This window comes from Somniosus microcephalus, chromosome 13 (assembly GCF_052327205.1).
Source record: "Somniosus microcephalus isolate GS21.2 chromosome 13, FLI_Smic_1.0, whole genome shotgun sequence".
NCBI classification, from domain to species: domain Eukaryota; kingdom Metazoa; phylum Chordata; class Chondrichthyes; order Squaliformes; family Somniosidae; genus Somniosus; species Somniosus microcephalus.
The window spans coordinates 145029064-145054759 of NC_140999.1; the positions used below are offsets into that span (position 1 = coordinate 145029064).

A 25696-nucleotide genomic window follows, 5' to 3' on the forward strand; every position below is an offset into this window, starting at 1 on the left:
AATTTTGGCACAAGTCCCCAGATGTTGGTGAGGAGGACTTTGCAGGGTTGACTGGGCTGGGTGTGCCGTGTCCGTAGCCAATGCCGAAGTCGATGCCAGGTGGTCAGTCCGGTTTTATTATTATTGTGTTTGATAGCAGTTTGTTACAACTGAGTGGCTTGCTGGGCCATTTCAGAGGGCAGTTAAGTGTCAACCATATAGCTGTGGGTCTGGAGTCACATGTAGGCCAGACCAGGTAAGGACGGCAGATTTCTTTCCCTAAAGGACATTAGTGAACCAGATGGGTTTTTATGACAATCCAATAGTTTCATGGTAACCATTACTGATACTAACTTTTTATTCCAGATTTATTTAACTAAGATTAGCAAATAAATAACACAACTTTAACAGCTTTATTAGAATAATGAAACACTTTCTAAGCTATTTAAACTATTATTCAAACTGATTGTATGTTTTTACTATTGCAGCCTTTGGATTATGAGCATGGTCCTCAAAGGAAAATTAGGATAACCGTTGAGAATGAAGAACCACTTTTTACATGTTCAGGAAAAGTTTCTGGAGTATTGCAAAATATTTGTGCAATTATTACTGTGAAGGACGCGAATGACCCTCCTATGTTCTTCCCTCCGGTATTAATTGTTAAAGAGATCGAAGGTCAGATGCCTGGAAAAATACTGGGAAGATTTAATGCTACTGATACTGATAAATTCTATAAGCATTCCATCAGGTAAAACAGTGATCATTGTTGAACATAAGTGTATATACATCATGGTTTTTCACATTTATATCCCAATTGTTTCTTTCTTGTTGTCAAAACACTGTTATATAGCATTTACATCTGATATAATTCAAGATTATTGCTTCATCTGCTAGTGCCTGAACTGGGGAGCTTTAACCCAACCTTTGGGACAGGGTGAGCTATCAGTACAGTCCCTGTCAGACATTTTTTTCATATGGTTTGGCAGCAACCGAGTGGATGAATTGAATGCAGTAACTGATCTGACCCTTTTAGCAATAAACAATAGGCTCCCCTGTAGTGTACAGCAAACTAGCAGAGAGCTTTGAAGTTGGTAAATGTTGAAAAGAAGTTGCACTACATCCATCAATTCCTCTCACAAGCAGCCTCGTAAGTAATTCTAAATGACCTGCTAGTTTAATGGAAAAGAAAATCGGGCGATTTGTAAAACGGGCTGTCGATTTGTTACCATCCGTTTTGTGCTACCTCAACACCAAGTTCAATTTCACCCGCTATGCCTCTAGTGAATAAATGCCTTATGTTAAAAAACTTTACCAATATTATCTGACAGTACCAAATTCAGTAAAATTTACCAGGCAACTTATTTATTTGTCACTAATTGATTTTTTTTCAAGCAACTACAGCTTTATTAAAATGCTACCAGTCTCAAATAAAAGCAGAAACCTCTGGGCACATATAGAAGGTCAGTCAGCATATTTAAAGAGAGAAGACAGATTATGATGTTTCAGATGTGTACCCTTCATCAGAAATTTTTCACCGTGACTATAACTTTGTGTTGATGCCTGTTCTCCATTTTTGTCACTATACAATTTATTTCACTGAAAAGTATCTACCATGTTCCCAACTACTACTAACATTGTTCACAATGTAAGGGCTAATTAAAAACTCCCTGCAGACACAGCTCTTTGCTGTAAGTGTGGAATTAGCCCTATAAAATGTGGTACTTCACATTTTAAAATAGTGCAGTGGATATGGTACTGAGCGAACAACCCAGAGCTTGTGAGTTCAAATCCCATCATGGCAAGTTGTGAAACTGAATTCAGTAAATTGGGTAATCGATGGGCTGGCATCAGGAAAAATAATCATGAGATATGACGGATTGATGTACATTTCATTTTCACAGTGAGGCACTGCTGCCGTGCAATGGGACAGACTAAGGATAGATCTAGCAGCTCAAAACTGAACATACATGAGCTGCTGTAGACCATCAACAGCAGCAGAATTGTATATCACTATAATCTGTAACTTCAAGTCTCAACACCATCAAGCTGGGAGACCAACCCTGGTTCACTTGGACTGTAGAAGGATGTGCCAGAAGCAACACCTGGCATACCGTAGAGTGATGCTATGAAACAAGGGTACCTGCATGCTAAACACATAAAGCAACAGGCTATAGACAGAGCAAAGTAGTGTCACAACCAACGGATCAGACCAATGCTCTGTCACCCTACCACATGCAGTTGAAAATGGACAATCACACAACTAATGGGAGGAGACTCCACGAACATCTCATCCTCAAATATGGCCAAACCCAGCAAATGAGTCAAGAGACAGCCAAAAGTACCAAGTAGATGATCCCACTCAGTTCCACCACTATAGGTGCCAGTGTCCAGCCAATTCAGTTCATTCCATGTGATGTTAAGAAGTGGCTGAGTGCACTAGACGACTATGGGCCCGAGCAATATTACTGTTGTAGTATTGAGGACCTGCACACCAGAACTAGTTGCTCCCCTAGTCAAGCTACATAAGTGCAGCTATGGCACTGGCATCTGCCTGACCATGTGGAAGATTGCCCAATGATGTCCTAGTCACCAAAAAGACAGGATAAATCTAACCCAGCCAATTACTACCTAGTTAGATCATCTCTATGCTGTTTTCCGAGTCACCTTGATTCAGCAAACGTGGCAATGTAATTAAAACAGACATCTCCCATTGATCAGCAGAGTGATGGAAATAATCACCAACTATGCCATAAAGCGACACCTACTCACCAATAGCCTGTAGCGCTACAGACATGTAGGCATAGAAATTCGTGGCTGCCACCAGAGTTGTGGATGTCAATGGCATCTCAGGTTAACGGACAATGAAAAGGGATGCAGCGATACCAGAGAAAAATTTGCGCTGGGGGCTAAAGATTTTAAGTCCAGCACTAACTTACTGTGTAATGCCCTCCTGGTGGCATCAGTGCAGGCTTGGAAGTCGAAGTTCCCACCCTGAAATGACATTCCAGCTTGTAACAGCCTCTGGGAGCGAGGCTGTGGAGTTCACAAGGAATTGTGGTCAATTAAAAGGGCTATAAATTAAAGGAGTAATGTGTTCAGAACTAATAATAATTAAAATGGTGAAAAAATGCATTTTTCAGCCCTTACTGCCTTTTAAAAAAAAATTAACAATAAAAAGAAGTCCCAAATGGGGGTCTTCAGAACTTAAAGCTGAATTCCCTTCCGATTCTCAAAAAACTGATAAAGTGCATCAGCACTAACACAAATGGTTCAGCAAGCCAAGAAAAGGCACCCAGGGTCTCAAACGCAGCACACCTGCTTTGTGCAGGGGGTCAACAGTGTAAGAGAGGTCCTCTACCCACAGGGGCCAGGAGGCCCTCCAGAAAGAAGGATGTGGGACTGCATCACCGAGGCCATCACTGCCAGCAGTGTTGCCCTCAACACCTGGCTCCAGTGCCCAAAGAAGTTTCATGACCTCAGACCACTGGTCAAGGTCAGTGAATGCAACTTCAAAAGCCATCTCCTACCAACTGAATTACTAGCCTCATACACTGCTCAATACACGACTCCACCCTTCAATCACTCACCTACCAATAATCTGTACCAATCACGAGGCACACCTCCCATTCCTAGCCTCACCCCCTTGGAGGAGATGGTGGAGGCCATTCTTGACAGGGGCTTGGCTGAGTTGGCCAGTGGCGAGGCAGAAAGAATACAAGATGCGGGTATCCTCATACGTTATCCTCCTTCTGGCATGCACCTCTTGCTTTCCTGCCCTCCTCTCACCACAGCTCCACCCTTGTGCCTTCCTCATTTCATACACCCAAGAAATGCAGCCTCTCCAGCCAATGGTTGGCCAAGAAGAGGGAGAAGAGAGAGAAGAATAATAAGAAGAAACACTGTCACTTGATTTCACACTCCCAGCCACCAGCTCCTCAAGGTCAACCAGCAAGGCCATTTGCAGTGTTCCCACTGAAAGTCAGCAGCCTTCCACCAGCCATGCTGCAGCCACTGGGGTAGCACTGCGTGACATCAGTAGGGTAGTCAAAGGCACACTCAAGACAGTCACTAAGAGAATACATAAGGGTGATGAGTTGATTTCTTGATGCCATATTGGATGGATAGATGTATAAAGTTGGATTGGAAAGTTTGCTTTGTAGTGGTTTTATTTCAACATCGTGGCCAAGAGGACGCTGTGATGGTCAGTAACAGAGGGAAAGTAAGGTGTGGGACTAATGTTGAAAGGGGAATTGGGTTTGTGGTCACTGGAGCTGTAGGTGGATGACTCCATCCTGGATACCTCGGCCACAAAGGGACTGCCTGGGATGCATCCTTCTGTCTGCTTCCTCCACTTCCCTCAGCAAGCAGATGCTATAAATCTGAAGTGACTGCATAAAATGCTAGAAATACTCAGCAGGTCAGGCAGTATCCTGACCTGAGATGTGAACTCTGTTTCTCTCTCCACGGATGTTGCCTGACCTGCTGAGTATTTGCAGCATTTTCTGTCTTCTCAGAGGCCTTCCTTTACCATCCGAGGCCTTGCAAGCATCCAGCAGCACTCCCTACACATTTAAAAATGTTTTAATATCTATTGCAGAAAACCACTACTTCAGCAAAATCAAAAAAAAGCCCAAAAGCATAAATGCAAACCTACCTGAAAGATGTGTGTGTCCCTTTAAGTGGTGCTGACAGCACCTCTGTCAGTCTGCTTGCACACTGGGTTTACCTGGCGTGCTTAGGACCCAGCACTGAATTCAGTGCGATAGTTGATGTTCTCTGGAGATGTTAAGTCAGCTTGACGTCACTACTCCGCCAATTTTCTTTGCAGAGCGATGCTTCATAACAGCAGTGCTACCGGGTCTTCGAAAATGTAGGGCACTGCGGGACCCACCACCAGCTGGTGGAGGAGTGAAAGCCGCCACTTTCTCGACATTACGCCGCGATAACAGGTGGTGATAAGCACCTGAATTTCTAGGCCGTAATCTCCTGGGAGAGGTAACAAAACAAAGGTAAACCCAGGACCAATCAGAGAAAATACCCTCAGCTGATCAAAACCAGTCCAGGAGATCACATGGACTTAACTTCCCTAGTTGTAGTATGTACAAAACCTGGTGATTTATCAATGATTAATCATGTAAATTCTGAATAACCCATCATGTGTCTTTTTGTTTGAAAGATATGCTCGAGGAATTGAACCCGCTGAATGGATTACTATAGATTCAGAGACTGGTGTTATCACAACAGTGAAAGTATTGGATCGAGAATCACCTTACGTGAATAACAGTGTTTATACATTTACTGTTTATGCAATTGATGATGGTAGGTTTTCTTCTGCAAATATTAATTTACAGCTTACTTGCTTAGATGTGCATTTGATCTAAATGTATTTCCAAAGCAACCACACAATTCTGCTTTACCTTTCTCAACGGCCTAGATTTTGTGGTTAGTGGCAAAGGAATGGTGCTAGCCATTCAATATACTTACACTTGCCCACAGACTTTCATTGGGCTTTGGCACTGGAACTTCTGTTTATGAGAAAGCCAAAATGAGCACGCGCCCTCTACAGGGGATTTCGGACCTGTGTGAACGAGGCTACCAATGGTACGTCTCCTTAACCAATTAGATTGAAGAACCCTTACACTCGGGGTAATTTTCTCCACCAAAAATGGGAGGGTTGGGGTCAGCTGTGATGTAAACATTTTTTAAATCTCAGACCTGCCTCCAACCTGCCCACTTCCGGTTTTAATGGAGGTGGGACAGGGGGCGGGCAGCCAACCCGCTCCCAGGAGGCGGGTTGTTGATTTAAATATTATAATAAGGCTTGCAGCCTCACATTTAATATGTCTTACATGTTTAATCCTGGCCGACCGGGTTACCCAGGCCTCGGTAAACCCCCCAATGGGATCTGGGATTGGACCCCCCAAGATACGGACGTCTCCCACCCCCACGCTCCCACTAAGCCATCAGCAGGTTCCCTTTCTGCTCCTGGTATGCGACCTCCTCCAGAGTGTTCCCCACCTGACAGTGAGCCTAGCCTGTCAACCAACTGGAAAAAAAAGACGCACGCTGTGGAGTTAACTCCACAGCATATGGGCCCAATAAAAACTCCTCCACCTCCCTGTCCCACCCCCATCCCCCGCCGCTTACACAACCCGCCCCTGTCAACATTGGGGACTAAACAAGGCAGTGTAGGTTAGAATATTTAATTCAATGTAAAATCATGTACAGAAAATGAAATAAAAGCTGAGATTTTCAGAGGGGTCAGCGGGTGGCATGTTGGGTGGGAACATTTTTTTTTGACAACGGGTCGGGAACAGGCTGTCAACCTGCTGCAACGCGCCTTTCTCAATGTCGGGTCTGTCAGCGCTGAGCAGACCCAACAGGCAGTCGCAGGCGACCCAATTAAACTCATTAGCATCTAGTTGAGAGATCATTAACAAGCTTTTTTAACTTACCTTTTGAATTTAACTTCACGGCCACAGGAACCATGCTATTCAGGGACCACGGCTGTCAACCTGAGGTGGGAGTTCAGTGGCCATTGCTCCAGCTGATTACTTGAAAGCTTCAAATGTACAGTAAAAGCTATTTTCCTCAGCCACAAGCTGTTTCTCAGTTGATTTCCAGCACAGATTCTGCAGGTTTCCACTCTCCATCCACTCTTACTTCATTGGAAGAACTCTCTCACCATTAACAGAATGCTTCTGTCATCTCGACTTCACCTGCCATCTATTCCATCAACATGGGTACCGTTTATATTGTCTCACCTTGGTGCTCAGAATCCGACCATGATCAGCCATGACCACTCAAAGCTCAGTTCCACTGGACTCCGCATCGGGGTTCTAAAAACGCCTTAAATTTTGATTTTCTTTTTCTTTCTTTTAAATATTTTAATGAGACTCTTGCCTGTTTGGCTGCCTAAATCATGGCCCACTTCAATATCAAATAGGGTAGGTCTTGGTTGGCAAATGAGCAGTAGAATTTTTTAATGTACTTTTGACTGACTGCCACCCCGTTCATACTGAAAAAAGGCGTGGCAGTGAGATGAAAATGGCCTCCACAGGTATGGAATTGACCTTCTTCCATCTGTAATCTCTTTTGAAGTTTGAAATATGCTTTAAGCAAAACACTGATTTGTTACCAGCTGTTTTGCAGTAGTTCAAATTATAGCTCTTTTGAGTAATTCACTTTAATTAACTTTACATTTTAGAAATTGCCAAGTGGCTACAGGTGTGGTGCCTGAGGATTGGAGGACTGCTAATGTGGTACCGTTGTTTAAAAAGGGAGAAAGGGATAGACCGAGTAATTACGAGCTAGTCAGCCTAACCTTGGTGGTGGGAAAATTATTGGAAAAAATTCTGAGGGAGAGGATAAATCTTCATTTAGAAAGACACAGATTAATTAGGAACAGTCAGCATAGATTTGTTAAGGGAAGGTCGTGTCTGACTAACTTGATTGAGCAGGTAACAAGGAGGGTCAATGAGGGTAGTGTGTTTGATGTAGTCTATATGGATTTTAGCAAGGCTTTTGATAAGGTCCCGCATGGCAGACTGGTCACAGAAAGTAAATGCCCATGGGATCCAAGCCAAAGTGGCAAGTTGGATCTGAAATTGGCTCAGAGGCAGGAAACAAAGGGTAATGGTCGAAGGGTGTTTTTGTGACTCAAAGGCTGTTTCCAGTGGGGTTCCACAGGGCTCAGTACTGGGTCCTCTGCTTTTTGTGGTATATATCAATGATTTGGACTTGAATGTAGGAAGTATGATTAAGAAGTTTGCAGATGATACAAAAATTGGCCGTGTGGTTGATAATGAAGAAGAAAGCTGTAGACTGCAGGAAGATATCAATGGACTGGTCAGGTGGGTAGAACAGTGGCAAATGGAATTCAATCTGGAGAAGTGTGAGGTAATGCATTTGGGGAGGGCTAACAAGGCAAGGGAATACACAATAAATGGTAGGACACTGAGAAGTGCAGAGGATCAGAGGAACCTTGGAGTGCATGTCCACAGATCCCTGAAGGTAGCAGGACATGGTGTAGAGATGCCGGTGTTGGACTGGGGTGGACAAATGTAAGAAATCACACAACACCAGGTTATAGTCCAACAGCTTTATTTGAAATCACAACCTTTCGGAGCGCTGCTCCTTCATCAGGTGAAGTGGAGAGATGCATAAAAACACAGCTTATATAGTCACTATGTAAGCTGTGTTTTTATGCATCTCTCCACTTCACCTGACGAAGGAGCAGCGCTCCGAAAGGTTGTGATTTCAAATAAAGCTGTTGGACTATAACCTAGTGTTGTGTGGTAGCAGGACAGGTAGATAAGGTGGTTAAGAAGGCATACGGGATACTTGCCTTTATTAGCTGAGGCATGGAATATAAGAGCAGGGAGGTTATGCTTGAACTGTATAAAACACTAGTTAGGCTGCAGCTAGAATACTGCGTGCAATTCTGGTCACCAAATTACAGGAAGGATGTGATGGCACTAGAAGGGGTGCAGAGGAGATTTACGAGGATGTTGCCTGGGCTGGGGAATTTTAACTATGAGGAAAGATTGGATAGGCTGGGGTTGTTTTCTTTGGAACAGAGGAGGCTGAGGGGAGACCTAATTGAGGTGATTAAAGTTATGAGGGGCCTAGATAAAGTGGATAGGGAGGACCTTAGCAGAGAGGTCAATAACCGGGGCATAGATTTAAAGTAATTGGTAGGAGGTTTAGAGGGGATTTGAGGAGAGACCTTTTCACCCAGAGGGTGGTGGGGGTCTGGAACTCCCTGCCTGGTAGAGGCAGAAACCCTCATCACATTAAAAAAGTACTTGGTAGTGCCATAATCTACAAGGATACAGACCAAGTGTTGGAAAGTGGGATTAGGCTGGATAGCTCTTTGTCATCTGGCACGGATAAGATGAGCCGAATGACCTCCTTCAGTGCTGTAAATTTCTATGATTCTATGGATTAAAATTTCTCAACTCTGCTAAATGGTTTGAAAGCAATCAGTCCCCAAAGAAATTTGTGTAAATGAGGTCACTTCATTTTTGTATTGACATCCATCTCTTGTTTACTCCAGGTGAGATTTCCAGTACAGGTACTGGCACAATGTCTCTTTTTCTGGCTGATATTAATGACAATCTACCATATCTCGCTACTCCATACCAAGAGATGTGTGATGATGGAGAAGTCCGATTCATAACTGTTGCAGCAGGAGATAATGACCAGGATCCCTTCAGTGGTCCTTTTACATTTGAACTGTTAGACAATGAACAACATATAAAGGACAAGTGGAAATTAGGCAAAGCAACAGGTATATTAATTAAAAAATATATATTTTCTTTAAATGAGATGGATGAAAAATTGAAAGAAAAACAGCAAATGCTGGAAACACTCAGCAGGTCAGGCAGCATTTGTGAGGAGAACTAACAAATTAACACTTCAGATTTCCAGCATCTGCAGTATTTTGCTTTTTGGAAGAAATATTTTTGATTTGGCATCCAATGAAAAGCAGAACAGGTCTTGTGCAATGAGGCTTTATCACATCTTCTTTTGGAAATTCACTGATTATATTTAATCAGGTAAAGTTAACTTTCATAGCTAAGGTCAGTCCCCACAAGGTATATGTTAGTAACTGAGAAAGTAATGTTTAAGATGATACGTAAAATCAGGTCTATCACTTCTCAGTAGGTTTGCAATTAAGTTATCCTTTTCTTTATTACTTGAAGTTGTGGGTAATGACTGTGTTGATACTATAGTGCAGAACGTTTATTTTGCCAGTACCCTAACATTACTTTCATTTGGTACTTTGTTGTGTCAGATAGCACTGTTCAGCTTGTGAGGGGAAAGCAAATTCCTGTTGGAAACTACAGTGTGCCTTTCAAAATCCGAGATAGGCAGGGGATTACCCAGGAAAGTTCATTGATTCTGCACGTCTGTCATTGTCTTGATGGGAGAACATGCCCTACTCCACAGCCTGGAGCAGCTGCCTTAGGCGGAGCTGCAATTGGAATTTTCTTTGCTGGTTTATTACTTTCGCTCTGTAAGTACACACTCATACAAAAGGTTAGAATCTCATGTGAAATATTTTTACATTCAGTTGCAAAAGGTGTATATCCTTTAGGGGTTTCCAACAACCTTCCTTTATTTGAAGATTTAATACCTTCACAGCTAAAGTAGCAGTATTTAATTTTAAATTCTAAAGCGTATAGGTTGTTAAAATATATTTTAAAGCATTCCATCATTAAAAGCTACTTTAACTTGTTAACATGCTAAAATCATGTATAGTGACATCAGAATATGAACATCTTAACACATTCATATGAAATTCCTTTGAAATTGATAATGCTTAATATCATAGAATCATAAAAACGTACAGCACAGAAGGAGGCCATTTGTCATTGGCTCTTAGAAAGAGCAGTCATGCTTAGTCCCACATCCCCATGTTTTGTCCGTAACCCTGTAAGTTCCTCATCCTCAAGGACCTGTCCAACTCCCTTTTAAAATTATTTATGGAATCAGCTTCCACCACCTTTTCAGATAGACCGTTCTAGATCCCGACAACTTGAGTGAAAAACTTTTCTCTTCATCTCCCCTCTAGATCTTTTGCCAATGATTTTGAATCTATGACCTCTGGTTATTGACCCACTTTTAAATATTAATATTTAAAATTTTCAATTTCTCTTATACCTAAAAGTAAATTCTTATGTTCATTAATAAATAGACATTCTTATTATGAACACAGCTAGCTTTTGCTAGACACTTTTATTGAGCACATGTGGACTAGGTACAGTTTCTGTAGAGATGCAGCATGTGTGCTCCTGTGTGCAGGCTGCCATCTTGACTGTTGCCTTGTGGGTAGCCTAGTGCCTCATGGGTAATGTAGTCTTAATATCTATACAGCTGGGTAGTGTAGTCTTATATACATACAGCTATATACAGCTCTACGGCTCCACCTAGTGTCCACTATAGAATGACATGTTATTGATCATTACATAAATGATCAAATTCTTTTCAGAGCAGCCTGCCTGCTCCAACTATTTCTGAACCAAATCACGATCAAGTATGCTGGAAATGTATTTAGTGAATCAATCACACTTTGCTAATTTTCAAGCATTTTATGCCATTCAATTTTCACTGTATGTGAAGCGGATCGTGATACATGTTTCATATAAAATTAGAATCATAGAATGATACAGTGCAGAAAGAGGCCATTCGGCCCATCTTGCCTGTGCCAGTTCTTTGAAAGTGCTATCCAATTAGTCCAGCTCCCTTTCCCTTTCCCCATAGCCCTGCAAATCTTTGCCTTTTAAGTATTGAAAGTTATTATTGAATCTGCTTCCACCACCCTTTCAGGTACTGCATTCTAGATCATCATAACTCGCTGTTCTCCTCATCTCGCCTTTGGTTCTTTTGCCAATTACCTTAAATCTGTGTCCTCTGGTTACTGGCCCTTTTGCCACTGGAAACAGTTTCTCTTTATTTATCAATATCCTTCATAATTTTGAAAGCCTCTATTAAATGTCCCCTTAACCTTCTCTGCTCTAAAGAGAACAATTCTCCACCTTCTCTTGTCTCTCCACATAACTGAAGTCCTGCAGCCCTGGTACCATTCTAAGTTGAAATGATATTGAATTAAATCCTTGAACCTATGCTCAGTAGGTAGCACTCTTGACTCTGAATCAGAAGGTGTGGGTTCAGCTCCCACTCCAGAGACTTGAGCACAAAAATCTAAGCTGACACTCCAGTGTAGTGCTGAGGGAGCACTGCACTGTCGGAGGTGCTGTGTTTCGGATGAGACATTCAACTGAGGACCCGTCTGCGCTCTCAGGTGAACGTAAAAAATCCCATGGCACTATTTCAAAGAAGAGCAGGGGAGTTACCCTGGTGTCCTGGAAAATATTTCCCCCTCAATCAACATAACAAAAACAGATGATCTGGTCATTATCACATTGCTATTTGTGGGAGCTTGCTGTGCGCAGATTGGCTGCCGTGTTTCTTACATTACAAAAGTGAATACACTTCCAAAGTACTTCATCAGCTGTAAAGCGCTTTGGAATGTCCTGAGGTTGTGAAAGATGCTGTATAAATGCAAGTCTTTTGTTGAGTCTGTGTTTTCCAAATGTAGTTATGCTGAATAACTGGACACAGACAACAGAATACTTAAACAGGTCTTTAGTAATTGAGGGTCAGGGCTGAACTGAAATACAAACTGCTCCACAGGGTTTATATACCGGTGTGGTCACCACCGGTACTACAATATACAGGAGCCATCAGAAAGTAGTTCATCACCTTAAGGTAGTCTCTTAAGGTGGTACAGGTTACATACACTATAATTCCTCCCCTTTTAGCTTAACAGTGTACACCCCAATTTAAACATAACATGGATAACATATATACAACTTTCATACAAAACTGTTCAAAGATTCAGTCTCTGAGGAGGCCTCCTGATCCGGGCCGGATAACGCCTTTCAGGGGTCTCTGGTTCTCGTTGCTGGGGTGACTCATCCATTTGATCTCTTATGGATTGAACATCATCATGTACGTTCGAGTCTGAGGTAGATGCTACAGGCTCAATAACTTCTTCAACTGGTGTCTCTGCCGTAGACATGGGGTCGACCCTTGTTCTCGATTCCACAAGTTGGTCAGCATGACGTCGTATTACGTTCTCACCAACGTCTACCGTGTACATCAAGGGTCCTTGTCGGGCACGAATTGTTCCGGATTGCCATTTATCATTCCTATAGTCCCTGGCCAACACTGGTTGTCCTATTTCGAAACTCCGAGTGCCCTTGTTATTTACGTGCTGGAATTGTTTGTTTTCGACTTCCCTACGCACATTGGGTTTTAACAAATCCAATCGGGACCGCAACCTCCTGTTATAGAACATTATGGCAGGGCTTTGATTTGTCACTGCATGCGTGGCGTTTCGATATGCCATCAGGAAATTGTTCACCTTGTGTTGTACTGGAATATGGTCTTCGCTCATGGCCTTTATCGCCTTTTTGAACGTTTGTACAAATCTCTCGGCCAACCCATTTGTAGCCGGATGATATGGGGCAGATGTATAGTGTTTCACCCCATTCTTCTTCATGAATTTCTGGAATTCTTCTGACATGAACTGTGGTCCATTGTCTGAACATATTTGTTCCAGCAGCCCATTCCTTGCAAATATGGTTCTTAGAACTGCGATCGTCTTTTCAGAGGTAGTGGTCGACATCTTAATCACTTCTGGCCATTTAGAATGTGCGTCTACCGCTATCAAAAACATGGAATCCATGAATGGACCTGCAAAGTCGATATGCACACGTTGCCATGGGGTTGAAGGCCATTCCCACGGATGCAGCGGTGCAATTGGAGGTGCATTTTGAACTTTTTGGCACCCTGAGCAGCTTTTAGTCAGATCCTCTATTTGTTTGTCGATACCTGGCCACCACACATAAGCCCTAGCAAGGCCTTTCATCTTGACTCCCCCCAGATGACCTTCATGCAGTTCCTTCAGAACTCTCTCCCTTAATTTAGGAGGAATAATCACCCTTGTTCCATACATCAATGTTCCTTGACAGACGGACAGCTGCTCTCGTCTGGCTGAAAATGCCGGTAACAGTGGTTCGCCATGTGTTGGCCATCCCTTCACTGTCAAATCGTAGACCCGAGACAGTGTCGGGTTGTTTTTGGTCTCCCTCTCAATACTCGCATTGGTGACTGGTAAGCATTCGATGATGGTCGAGTGAAATATCTCGACAGGGTCAACTGCCGGTGCCTCTTCCGCTGTAGGTAGTGGCAGGCACGACAGCCCATCAGCATTACCATGTTGCTTTGTACCTTTGAATTTGATATCATATTGATGTGCCCCTAGGAAAAGGGACCATCTCTGAAGCCTCTGCGCCGTCATAACCGGAACACCCTTCTTAGGGTTAAAGATGGAAACCAACGGCTGGTGATCTGTCTGCAGCGTAAACCTTTGGCCTTGCAGGTAATGGTTAAATTTCTTAACTCCCCACACGAGGCTGAGAGCCTCCCTATCTATCTGAGCATAGTTGCGCTCAGCGGAGGTCAATGATCTGGATGCGAATGCGACTGGCCTTTCCAAACCATTTGGCAACTTATGTGAGAGCACTGCCCTGATACCATATGGAGAAGCATCACAAGCTAAATGAATAGGCAGCGTTGGGTTAAAGTGAGCCAACACTTCCTTAGAGGTGATCAGTGCCTTGCTTTTTTGAAAAGCCCGCTTACAGTCCTCGCTCCACTTCCATGGTACTCCCATTTGCAAAAGAGTGTTCAGCGGTTGTAACACCGTGGATAAATTTGGAAGAAACTTGTGGTAATAGTTAATCAACCCAAGGAACGACCTCAACTGGGATACATTTTCCGGAGCGGGAGCTTTCACAACAGCTTCGATCTTGTCAGGTGACTTATGAAGCCCCTCCTGGTCAATGACGTGACCGCAGTACGAGATTCGCTTCTGAAAGAACTCACATTTCTGGCGATTAACTCTGAGTCCATATTCTTTCAATCTGGTGAGCACCTGCTCCAAATTCGCGAGGTGTTCCTTATCATCATCTCCTGTAATCAAAATGTCGTCCAGGTAGCATTGTGTGCCTGGAATTCCCTGTAATACCTGCTCCATGGCCCTTTGCCAAATCGCTGGAGCCGATGCCACTCCAAAAACCAGTCTATTATACCGATATAAGCCCTTATGTGTGTTGATCGTGAGATACTGGCGTGACGCTTCATCAACTTCCATCTGTAAGTACGCCTGCGCCAGGTCTATCTTGGTGAAGTGTTTCCCGCCAGACAGCGAAGCGAAGATATCCTCAATCCGCGGAAGCGGATATTGCACCGTGTGAAGAACCGGATTAACAGTGATCTTGAAATCGCCACAGATGCGAACCTTCCCAGGTCCCCCCGGCTTGTTGCTCAATGAACGCTTCATGATGGGAACAATGGGCGTGGCCCATTCGCTCCAGTCCACCTTTGACAGTACTCCTGAACGTTCTAGCCCTTCCAGCTCTGCTTCCACAGCAGGTCGTATTGCATAAGGTACCGGTCTGGCTTTGAAAAATTTTGGGTTTGCATCTTCTTCAACCTTGATGTTTGCCGTAATTCCTTTCAGTGTTCCCAGTCCCTGTTGGAACACCTCCTTAGCATCGTCCAATATTTTGGACAGTCGTTTAGGTTTGACATCGTCCTCTTTACAGGAATCTACAGTTAGTGCTTGTAAGGAATGCCAGTCCATATTTATTCTCCGGATCCATTCCCATCCCAGTAGTGGTGGACCTCCCTCAGGTAACACATACAAGTCCATTCCCTGACTTTCTTTACCATTGTAGACCACCTTTACCTTTATCTTTCCGATGGGGTATACTCTTTGCCCCGTGTATGTTTTCAATACAATCTCCGTATCCCTCGGGAATGTGTGAGAATAACCTTTTGTACTCTTGCTTATTCATGACCGTCAATGCCGATCCAGTGTCCAATTCCATCTTCACTTGGACTCCTGCTATCCGAAGCATGACCCAGATAGTTTGGTGGTCTGCTGTGTTACCCACATTATGTATTTTTAGACAACCCAGTTCCTTACTGCTGGAGTCTGAATCCGTCTTTTGTTCATCCGAACTGTTCTCTGTCACCTTGTGTACTTTCTTGTACTTCTCCTGCGGCGATTTTTTGTTGCTGGTCTTCTTTCCTGACTGGCATACTTTCGCTATGTGACCAAGTCTGCCACATTTCCTGCATTCTTTATCTTTGAACCAGCACTGGTTCTGATCATGCGTTGTCCTTCCGCAACGATAACACTTTACTGCACCCAATGCCATTTCATTGGTGCTGAATTCCGATGGCCTTTGCTGCATTTCCGCAGTGCCTCGTGCTGCTGCCTCGTGCGATGCTGCAATGCTGAAAGCTTTGTCCAGCGTAAGATCCTTTTCCTCTAGCAGTCGCTTCTGGGTTCCTTCCTTTAGTAGCCCACACACGAACTTATCTCTCAGAGCGTCTGCTAGTCCTGTACCGAACTGACAGTACTTTGATAACTTGCGCAGTTCGATTAAGAATTCAGCGTTGCTTTCCTCTTTAAGCTGAATTCTTTTGTAAAATTTAAATCGTTCCGCTATCAGCAGCGGCGTGGGGTTTAAATGCTCTTGCAGGATAGTAACAATCTCAGCGAAACTCTTTCCTACCAGTTTATCTGGTGTTACAAGGTGCCTTAATAACCCGTACGTCTTCGCACCCATCGAGTTTAATATGGTTAGTGCTTTCTTATCCGCCGGTACCTCATTCGCTGTACAGTAAACTTCAACGCATTCCACATAAGTGGCCCAATCTTCTACATCGCTATCAAAAGCAGTGATGTTACCCGTTTTTGGCATCTTGTTGAGTTTCCTTTATTTTATTTATTTTTCCAAAATGGCGGCTTCCCGCGCTTGGCGGCTTTTCCCGCGCTTATCTTCTTCCCCCGCCGACTAAAATGGCGATTACCGCGCTGTTGCCGTTCTCGCCTCCCAGCGGTCCTTATTTCCCCCGACGCTGCTGCTCTTGTTCCCCGCCGCTCCCGCGGTCCTCGTGGACATTAACGCTTTTCTGGCTGCTGCGCGTCTCTGCCCGATTGCAGTCCGGCCCTTTTCACCGGCTGCGGTCGTGTCCTCCGCCCTTTTCTTCGGTTTCCCTCCCCTTCTCCCACTGACAACTCGGCCGACTTTCTCTCCGTGTCGCTAGATCGGGCTTACCCGCCGCTGTCGTAGAAGGGATGATCACTGCCTGTTGCTGATGGTGGACTTCGTGGCCAGCAAATCCAAACCGGGTTCTCGATGCCTCCCGTGCGATGCGGTGCTCAGCAGGATGATGAGGGCGGATGCCCCTTTTCGACGCCCGTTCTGAGGACGAAGCTTCCTTGGATGCAAAACTGCCGCTAGGTACGATCAGACTCGTCGCCACTGTTGAGTCTGTGTTTTCCAAATGTAGTTATGCTGAATAACTGGACACAGACAACAGAATACTTAAACAGGTCTTTAGTAATTGAGGGTCAGGGCTGAACTGAAATACAAACTGCTCCACAGGGTTTATATACCGGTGTGGTCACCACCGGTACTACAATATACAGGAGCCATCAGAAAGTAGTTCATCACCTTAAGGTAGTCTCTTAAGGTGGTACAGGTTACATACACTACATCTTTCTTTCTTTCTTTGAACATAAGATTCACTGAATACATTTTCAACAATACTGAAGCCCTGCAGCTGATTTATAAAACAAAGTAGGGATATAGGTAAAATAATACATATAATTTTCACAATAGGCACCAATTAGGAGAGACATTTATCTTAAAACAATATGCACTCTTGAACAATTGAAACTTTGAATCCTCTGATGACCAGACAATCGGTTTTAAGAAATAATCACAATTGTAAATTACTGAACGGCAGGGATTAAAAACAACATTTTGATACAACCGCTGAGTTTCATAGTTCATATTTGAGCATACAGTACAGGATTATCATATTCATATAACTACAGTACAAGTTGCAGTTTATGCCAGAAGCAGAATCGACAACTGCTTTATTTTAAGATAGTCTAACGCCACTGGGAGGCAACAAGTGACTCCCTTTAAAGGGTCAGCACCATTAAATTAACAAGTAGGAGCTCTCCTGGCTGGCCTGCCATCTCCCACTCTCTATAAATGTGAGCTCGTGCAAAACTCTGCTGCCTTGATCCTATCTTGCACCAAGACCCATTCATCCGTCACCCCTGTGCTCACTGACTTAAATTGGCTCCCAATCCAGCAATGCCTCAAATTATTTCTTGTGCTCAAATCCCTCCATGGCCTCATCCCTCCCTATCTCTGTAACCTCCTCCAGCCCTACAACCCTCCGAGAACTCTTCATTCCTCCAATTCTGGCCTCTTACTCATCTCCGACTTCCTTCGCTCCACCATTGGCAGCCGTGCTTTCAGCTGCTTCGGCCCTAACATCTGGAAGTCCCTCCCTGAATCTCTCCGCCTCTCTGCCTCTCTCTCCTCCTTTAAGACGCACCTTAAGACCCACTTCTTTCACCCATCCTAATATCTCCTTATGTCAAATTTTGTTTCACAACAATCCTGTGAAGCACCTTGGAACATTTTACTGTGTTAAAGGCACTATATAAATACAAGTTGTTGTTGGGTTGGTCACCCAAGCTAGATTGAAACAAAAGAAAACTAACAAAAATAACAAACTCAAATCAAAGGAGTAAAATTAGATGAAATGAAAACAAAAGTGCCATACAGTGCCCACCAGTCACAGAAGGCTTTCAGTGAACCTATACACACCTTATGTTAGAGCATTGGCAAGTTTTCCCATAAACCTGGAAGTGATTAAAAGAACATACAAACTTGTGAAATCGATGGGCAGAAAAAGACCAGCTGGTCCATCAAGCCTACCCCACACCATGATGGCTGGGCCATCATGGTTAAACACTTTTTCCCTCCCCTGACCTACCCCATGCCCCCACCTCACCCCCACAGCCATGTAATCTCCTGGGAGAGGCAAACACATCCAGAAAAACCCAGGGCCAATAAGGGAAAAGTACTTTGTAAAATTCCTCTCCGACTCCCTCAGTCCAGCTCCTTCTTGAAGGCAAGCAGAGAGTCAGCACCCACCACACCAGCTGGCAATGTATTCCAGAGGCTCACAATTCTCTGGGACAAGAAGAACTGCCTAATATCCAGTCTATTCCTACTCTTACATAGTTTAAACTCATGTCCCCTGGTCCTCCCCAAACTGTTAAATTGGAATAATCTATCAATAGTGATGCTATCCAGCCCTTTAATTATTTTATGAGCCTTCCTGATTAGCTGAGGTTCTTTTATCTAGAAATCATTCTTGCAGCTTTCCTCTGGATCTCTTCCAAAGCCACTATTATCACCCACCATGTGGGGGAACCAAAACTGGGCTCAATACTCTAGATGCAGCCTGACCAGCGACCTGTACAGTGTCAAAATGGTATCCTTTGATTTATACTGAATGGTTCTATTAATACAACCCAATACCTTGTTAGCTTTAGCTACAGCTTCTCTACATTGGTCATTAACCTTCAGTGATCATTGCAAAATAACACCAAGATCTTTTTCTCTCTCAACCTCTTCAGTATTGTTCCCTGCAAATGATACGTGTATTCTATGTTAGCCTTACCAACATGAATGACATTACATTTATCTAAATTAAACACCATTTGCCATTGTGTGGTCCACTCCCCTAGGGCATCTTAATCTTTTTTGGATTTGATTGCATTCCTCTACTATCTTAAACCTTGCACTGATTTTGGTGCCATCTGCAAACTTATTTACCATACTCCCAACACCACTATCCAGGTCATTAATAAAGACCGTGAAGTGTAGCAGGTCCAGGACCGATCCCTGGGGGACACCACTAGTAACATGTCTCCAAGCTGAATCACATCCATTAACTAACAACTCATTGGCTGCAGGATTGGCGCCAATTCCTAATCTAGCATTTCAAAATTCTACCAATACCACAAAGTTCCATCTTGTGAAGAAATCTTGTGTGAGGTATCTTATCAAAGGCTTTCTGAAAGTCGAGGTAGAAAATGTCTACCAAATTTCACTCACCCACTACCCAAGCGAGTTCCTCAAAAAACTCTATCAAATTTGTTAGGTATGACCTATTTTTTTTGGAAGCCGTATTGTGAATTTCTAATGGCCCCTTCCCTTTCCCAATGATCATAAACTGCATCTCATTTGATCACTTCTAGCATCTTCCCAATGAAGAATGTTAGGCTAGCAGGCCTGTAGTTCCCTGGCTTTGATTTGTCCCCTTTTTTCGAAAATAGGAACTATATGAGCTAGCTTCTTATCTAAGGGAACTATCTCTAACTCTGTTGAACTATTGAAGGGTCTTATTAGACTGTATTTTATGGGGATTTTGCTGACTATCATATTTGCCAAAGTGAATACCAATGGTTGTGCAGAATAGAACATTTTCCCTCTGTACTATCAAGATCAATTACTCCTGGGTCAGAATTAACATAGATGCAATTTAGAACATCTAGTAGACTGTCCAAAAAAAACTCAGAGCACCTTCAACTGTACCAATGTAATAGTTCGTTGTATAATGAGTTTTATGATGAAGATTACCCAGTTAGTGATTGATTATCAGTGGTATTGTTTGGAGTTCATTCACTTGGAGCTGCACAGACGCTATGCAAACTGATTACACTGAGTAACTTCAACAATCAGAAAAGAGAGCATATCTTAATTTGAATAAAGTACTGTTATAATTTACAGCAGACTTTCCGATAACATTTTAGCAAGAATCTGTTACTTATTCAGTATTGCTAGATAGAAAAAATAATAAAATTCAATTGTCCAAAGTACAAAGTACAAAATAATACATGGGAAAAGCCCATATTTTTCAAACAGGAACTATTGGAATGAACCAATTAAAATGAGCACATTGGTTTAAGATTTTTTGAAGTTGATCTTTTTAATGAATACAAAGTACCGGTTGTATTTTCGGTGGTAAACAGACAAAATCTTGGTCAGAAAAAATCATGTAATACATGCTTTTTTATATTTTTCAAGTTATAAATTTAAAGTTTCTACCTCAACGGTAGTACTTTTGTGTGGCACCGCTTTGTCTGTCAAAAGTTAGACATTTAAAGGGAAGAATTTCTACTTTCTAAACGTTTAAATTAAGGTGAGGTAGCTTTGCAAGCCAGATTTGACATCGAATTGGATTTACCTTTCACGTGTTGTCAAACAGAAGCAGTGGGGCATTTACAGCTCCAGGGAGTCTCATTACACTTCATTCTGGTGTAAGGTTGCGTCCTGAACTCTGGAACTACGCTGCTAGTTTAGCATTAGGGGAAAGTGTTGTAAATATGACCTTAGATGCTGAGTAAAAGATATATTTCTGTGAAGCCTATTATAGAGCGATCTAGGCTGCTGAAGCCCAGGGAACCAATGGGGACTAGATTAAATATTTATTGAAGAAATATTTAAAATGTTAGGTGCATTAACAACTAAAATGGTAGTTGAATTGAGGTTTGCCCTTCCTGAAATAACCTTTATCCACCAGTGGTTCTACTAAAAACAGAAGTGTGCTTTATGGTGAAGTAGGAGCCCTTGCACTGAATAAAATACTCAGTTGTTCCTTGTTCTTCATGGAGTCCCCAGTCTCTTATTTCAACATAAAATACTCATGCTCATATTAGTGTATCTTTTCTACTGCAAAACCATTCTATTTATTCACTAAATAAAATATTAGTGATATTACAATATTGAAATGTTTCAACTGTCATACTATTGCTATTCTATTGTTCAAAACAAAGATAAATGACCTCTAATCATCTTACTAACCAATTGAGATGAAGCTAGTTCTCAAATCGGCATTAATTGATTAACTCATTTCATTCATTTCTTTTAAAACTTTGCAGTGGCTTTGTGTTTACTTCTGTTTTGTAAATGTACAAGAAAGAAGCTTCAGTATTCGTTACCTTATAATGAACCTACATGGACTTTGGTAAAATACAACGAAGAAGGAGGTTATGCAGATAGTCAGGTTAGTGACGGCACTGAGCTTCAAAACTCTGCATGCGTTACAATTTCATGGTAACATAAATTCCTTTAATTACCTTTATTCTGCCGAGCATAAATAATTTGATTACTGAGTGAAAATCATTAAATCATATTTTTTACTTACTGTGTGATATACCTGGAACATGATATTATAATTTAAGATCTTGTGCCTCATTCTCATAGTCCATGGGTAGAATTCAGTTTAATGTAATGTTTTGCTTACAGCGAATTAGTTAAGATTCATTCACTGTTATTATAAAATCAATGTCAGCTCGCTGAGCTCCATCATGTACTAATTTTCCAAATGTGTGTATGTAATTTTTCTACTACAGACAGCTCCAATTATTCAATCATCTCGAATAGTTTCCAAAACTACTGGATTGGGTGCTGGAAGCAAGCCTAATGTGCGAGAAGATGTTCAAGCAATGTACAGAACGGAAGTAAGCAATCGTTCTTTCCATTCCAACTTAATTTAAATACAGATTGATGTCTGTTTTAGTTGCATTTAGCTTTTATTTAGAATGTCATTTTGTAATTTGTACATTTTTGCATGAAACATTAAGAACAAATCCTGAAGAGTGGTGTATGCACTTTCTGTATGTTATTGGAGAAGAATTGTTTCAGTCACTATGTAGTGTGACATTGTAAATATATTCATAAAGATTTTATCTGATTTCCTGCAAAATTGTAAATATGCTCGAAAACATTTAAAATATGTCAGAATAGGAAAGAAGTGACATTTTTTTCCATCTTGTAGTGAAGAACAAACGCAGAACATTCTTAAACTTACTCGTGATCTGGTGATACCAGTGGGGGGATGGGGGCAGTGAGGATGAAGTGGTAGTATATTCAGAAGAGGTAGCCAAGAAGTTACCGAAGGATCTAGGCAATATTTGGCTGAAGTATGGCAGTTAAAATTCAATACAGTTAATGCAATATCTTACACATTGGAAGAAAAAAATAGGGTGCATATTTAATGAATCGTATTGTACTTGAGGAAAGGCTGAAAGAGATCAGGGGGTGATGCCAAACTCAACACTGACCAAGGCTAGTCAGTGTAGAGTCGCAATCAGTTAAACAATCAGAATGCTGAGTTTTATTTGCCAAATCTGAAGAATATATCTCCGGGGATATCATGCCGAAGCTATATAGTACTCTGGTCAGGATGTGCCTTGAAAACTCCATTCACTTTTAGTCACTGAGGCACAAGAGAAACATCCAAGCCTTGCAAGCAATGTTAACAAGGGGCAGAGGCTAATTACAGAGGAGGATTTTAACTGGGAGCATGTTCCGGGTGGGCAAGCCCCGCCGGATGACATCAACCCCACCGACAGCATAAATTTGAGGCCTGGGTTATTTAAACTCCTAGGCCTCATTTATATCTTGCCAGTTAGCCGTTTGCCTGAAACAGGCAGAAAGAGGCTGCCAGCCAGAGGCCGCCTGCTGGCTGGAAGGTAAGTACTGGGGCAGTAGGGAACGAGACTTTCCCAATTTAGTTTAGCTCCTTGTGGGGCCTGGAGGAGCACTCCTGGTTTTCCTGGCACCAAAAAGAAAAGTTTAATACTTACCTTTTGTGGCCCTTCAGTCTTCAGAGCAGCTTTCACTGAGCACGGAGGCCCACTCAGACCGTACTTAAAAGGCCAATGGGGTCTTATTGACATAATAGGACCCTGATTTGCATACATATATGAGGCGTGCACCTTATCCGCCACCACAAACAGTGACGTTAAATTCCCTGTGGAGCAGGAACAGATCTGGTAATTGAAGCTGGTAATTGACCCCGCTCCTTTTTAATTGCTATCCTGCCCGGTTTCCAGTGGACGGACGGAGTTAAAATTCCCCCAGCGTCAGAGGACTATGTTATGAGAAAAGTTAGATCTACTTGGATTCTTCAGTCTTGAAGGGAGGCAAACGACAGGGACCGTATAAAGATGTATAAGTTACAAAGTAGAATAGAAAAGGTGAGCACTCTTACAAGTTAAACCATGACTGCATGTTAAGGTGACATAGACACATTCAGGGATGATGTCAGAAAGCACTCCTTCACAGAAAGAGTGATCGATCAATACTCAATATGGTTTTCTGGTTAGGGCAGTTACATTAAAAAATTCTGGAGTCATATAAGAGGACGTTAGATGCTATTATGGGAACATAGGAATTGCTAGAGGAGGCCAAGGTCCATCTAGTTTGACTTCTATCATCTTGGTAATCACCTGATACAATAATAATGGAGTAGTTGATTAATCGTAGCAATCAATCTCTGCTGATTAGTCTACAACAGACACAGACCATGAGGCAATGAAAACCCACAGTGCTGGAAAGCTTTGGGAACCATGGGGGAGAAATTCAGTTGTTAGCGCCACCCGTTAGTGCCTTAAGAGGGCGATAAGTGGGGCGCGATGCGGCTAGCGCCTGGGCGCGGTGAGACCTGCGCCTCTCGTGAAATTGAGCGGACATTTAGCGGCGGCGCAAAACCGCAATGCCCACTCAGCTGCGCGTGCAGATCCTGATGTCATTTCATGGTGCAACGCCCTTGGGCTGCCCCGAACCGGAACTTCAGTGGCGCCCCCCTCCTTTCCGCCTGCCGCTCCCAGCGACTGGTTGACTGGAACGGTTCCCAGTCTCTGTGGGGCGGGGGGGGGGGCGCTATTTAAAGGGGGCTCTTCCTGGCTTTTTTGTGGTAGCCATTTTTGGACCACTCCTTCTGTGAGAGAGAGAGATTTGCAGAGAGACAAAGGGAGAGAACTTTCTGCATTGAGTCAGTGCTCGCAGAGGTACTTCTGGCTTCGGCCCAGAACTTTGTAGTTGGTTTGATTTTTCACTGGCATAACCTTGAGTGGCCACATACTATGGGGGCTGCAATGGGTGGAAACATTGGGTTTCTCCATTGCATTGAGAGGGCTCAGAGATGCCGAGAGAGAGTGCCAATCATGGCCAGACGGAGGAGGGCCAACAGGCGTCGGCACAGGAGGCCTTACCCTCCCAGGGTATTCCGTCAACAGTTCTCATACCTCAACATGTCTGAGGAGCAGTGTTTTCGGAGGCTTCGATTCAGCAGGGAGGTGGTCACTGAGCTCTGCCACCTGCTTCAGCCAGATCTGCAGCCTCAGCTGAGGAGCAGGACGTCTCTGTCGGTGGCAGTGAAGGTGACAGTGGTTCTCAACTTCTATGCCACCGGCTCCTTCCAATCCGCTATTGGGGACATTGCCAATATCTCCCAGTTCGCGGTGCATTGCTGCATCCACCAAGTCACGAATGCCCTCTTTAAAAGGAGACGTCAGTACATTTCCTTCCCCATGACCCTGGACTAGCAGCAAGAGCGCGCAATGGGATTTGCAAGCATAGCGGGCTTCCCCATGGTCCAGGGCGCCATTGACTGCACGCATGTGGCTTTGCGGGCGCCGCAAGAGAATGCTGAGGATTACCGCAACCGGAAGGGGTTCCATTCGTTGAACGTCCAGTTGGTGTGTGACCACAGACAGCTGATACTAGCTGTCAATGCCTGCTTTCCAGGCAGCAGCCACGACGCCTTCATCCTGCGCCAGACTTCTGTGGCAGACCTTTTCGAATCCCCGGCTCACCCAGGAGGCTGGCTTCTCAGGGACAAGGGCTATCCTCTGTGCACCTGGCTGATGACCCTGCTCCATGCGCCCAGCACCCCTGCTGAAGAACGATACAATGACAGCCATCAAGCGACCAGGAACATCATTGAGCACACAATCGGTGTGCTAAAGCAACGGTTCCGCTGTCTGGACCATTCCGGGGGAGCCCTGCAGTACTCACCTGAGCGAGTCTCCCATTTCGTTGTAGTGTGCTGCATGCTGCATAACCTGGCAATCCTCAGGACTCAGCCACTGTCACCAGACATTGGAGCACCAGCAGAGGAGGAGGAGGAGGAGGAGCACCAGGACGGGAGGGAGGCACAAAGTGCAAGGGCCGTCCATCAGCAGCTTATTGCAAGTCGGTTCTAGGCCCCCTCTGAGGGAATGGCTTGTGCCATTGAAAGAACATGAATGGAACCGTTCCGCAACCCCTGAGCCGGTCAAGGCAACAAATAGTTCAAAGAGCAAACATGCACAATCTGAATAAAGAGACTTCTTTATTTAACAAACTGTGTGCCCTTCCCGCATGACAAAGTAATAGAGAGAAACCCCCAAAAAAGCAGTCGG

At 43.4% G+C, this 25696-nt stretch overlaps 1 protein-coding gene across 2 annotated transcripts in view; it reads left to right on the top strand.

The window, feature by feature from the left end:
* Positions 1-25696, top strand: part of LOC147108642 (cadherin-like protein 26) — a 111429-nt gene that overhangs the window by 53754 nt on the left and 31979 nt on the right. For both annotated transcript variants that reach the window (XM_086005335.1, XM_086005336.1), the window contains exons 8-13: positions 468-727; positions 5156-5298; positions 9038-9271; positions 9779-10000; positions 21386-21510; positions 21860-21967. In XM_086005335.1, coding sequence (XP_085861461.1) covers positions 468-727; positions 5156-5298; positions 9038-9271; positions 9779-10000; positions 21386-21510; positions 21860-21967 — 1092 coding nt within the window. The remainder of the gene's footprint in view (positions 1-467; positions 728-5155; positions 5299-9037; positions 9272-9778; positions 10001-21385; positions 21511-21859; positions 21968-25696) is intronic.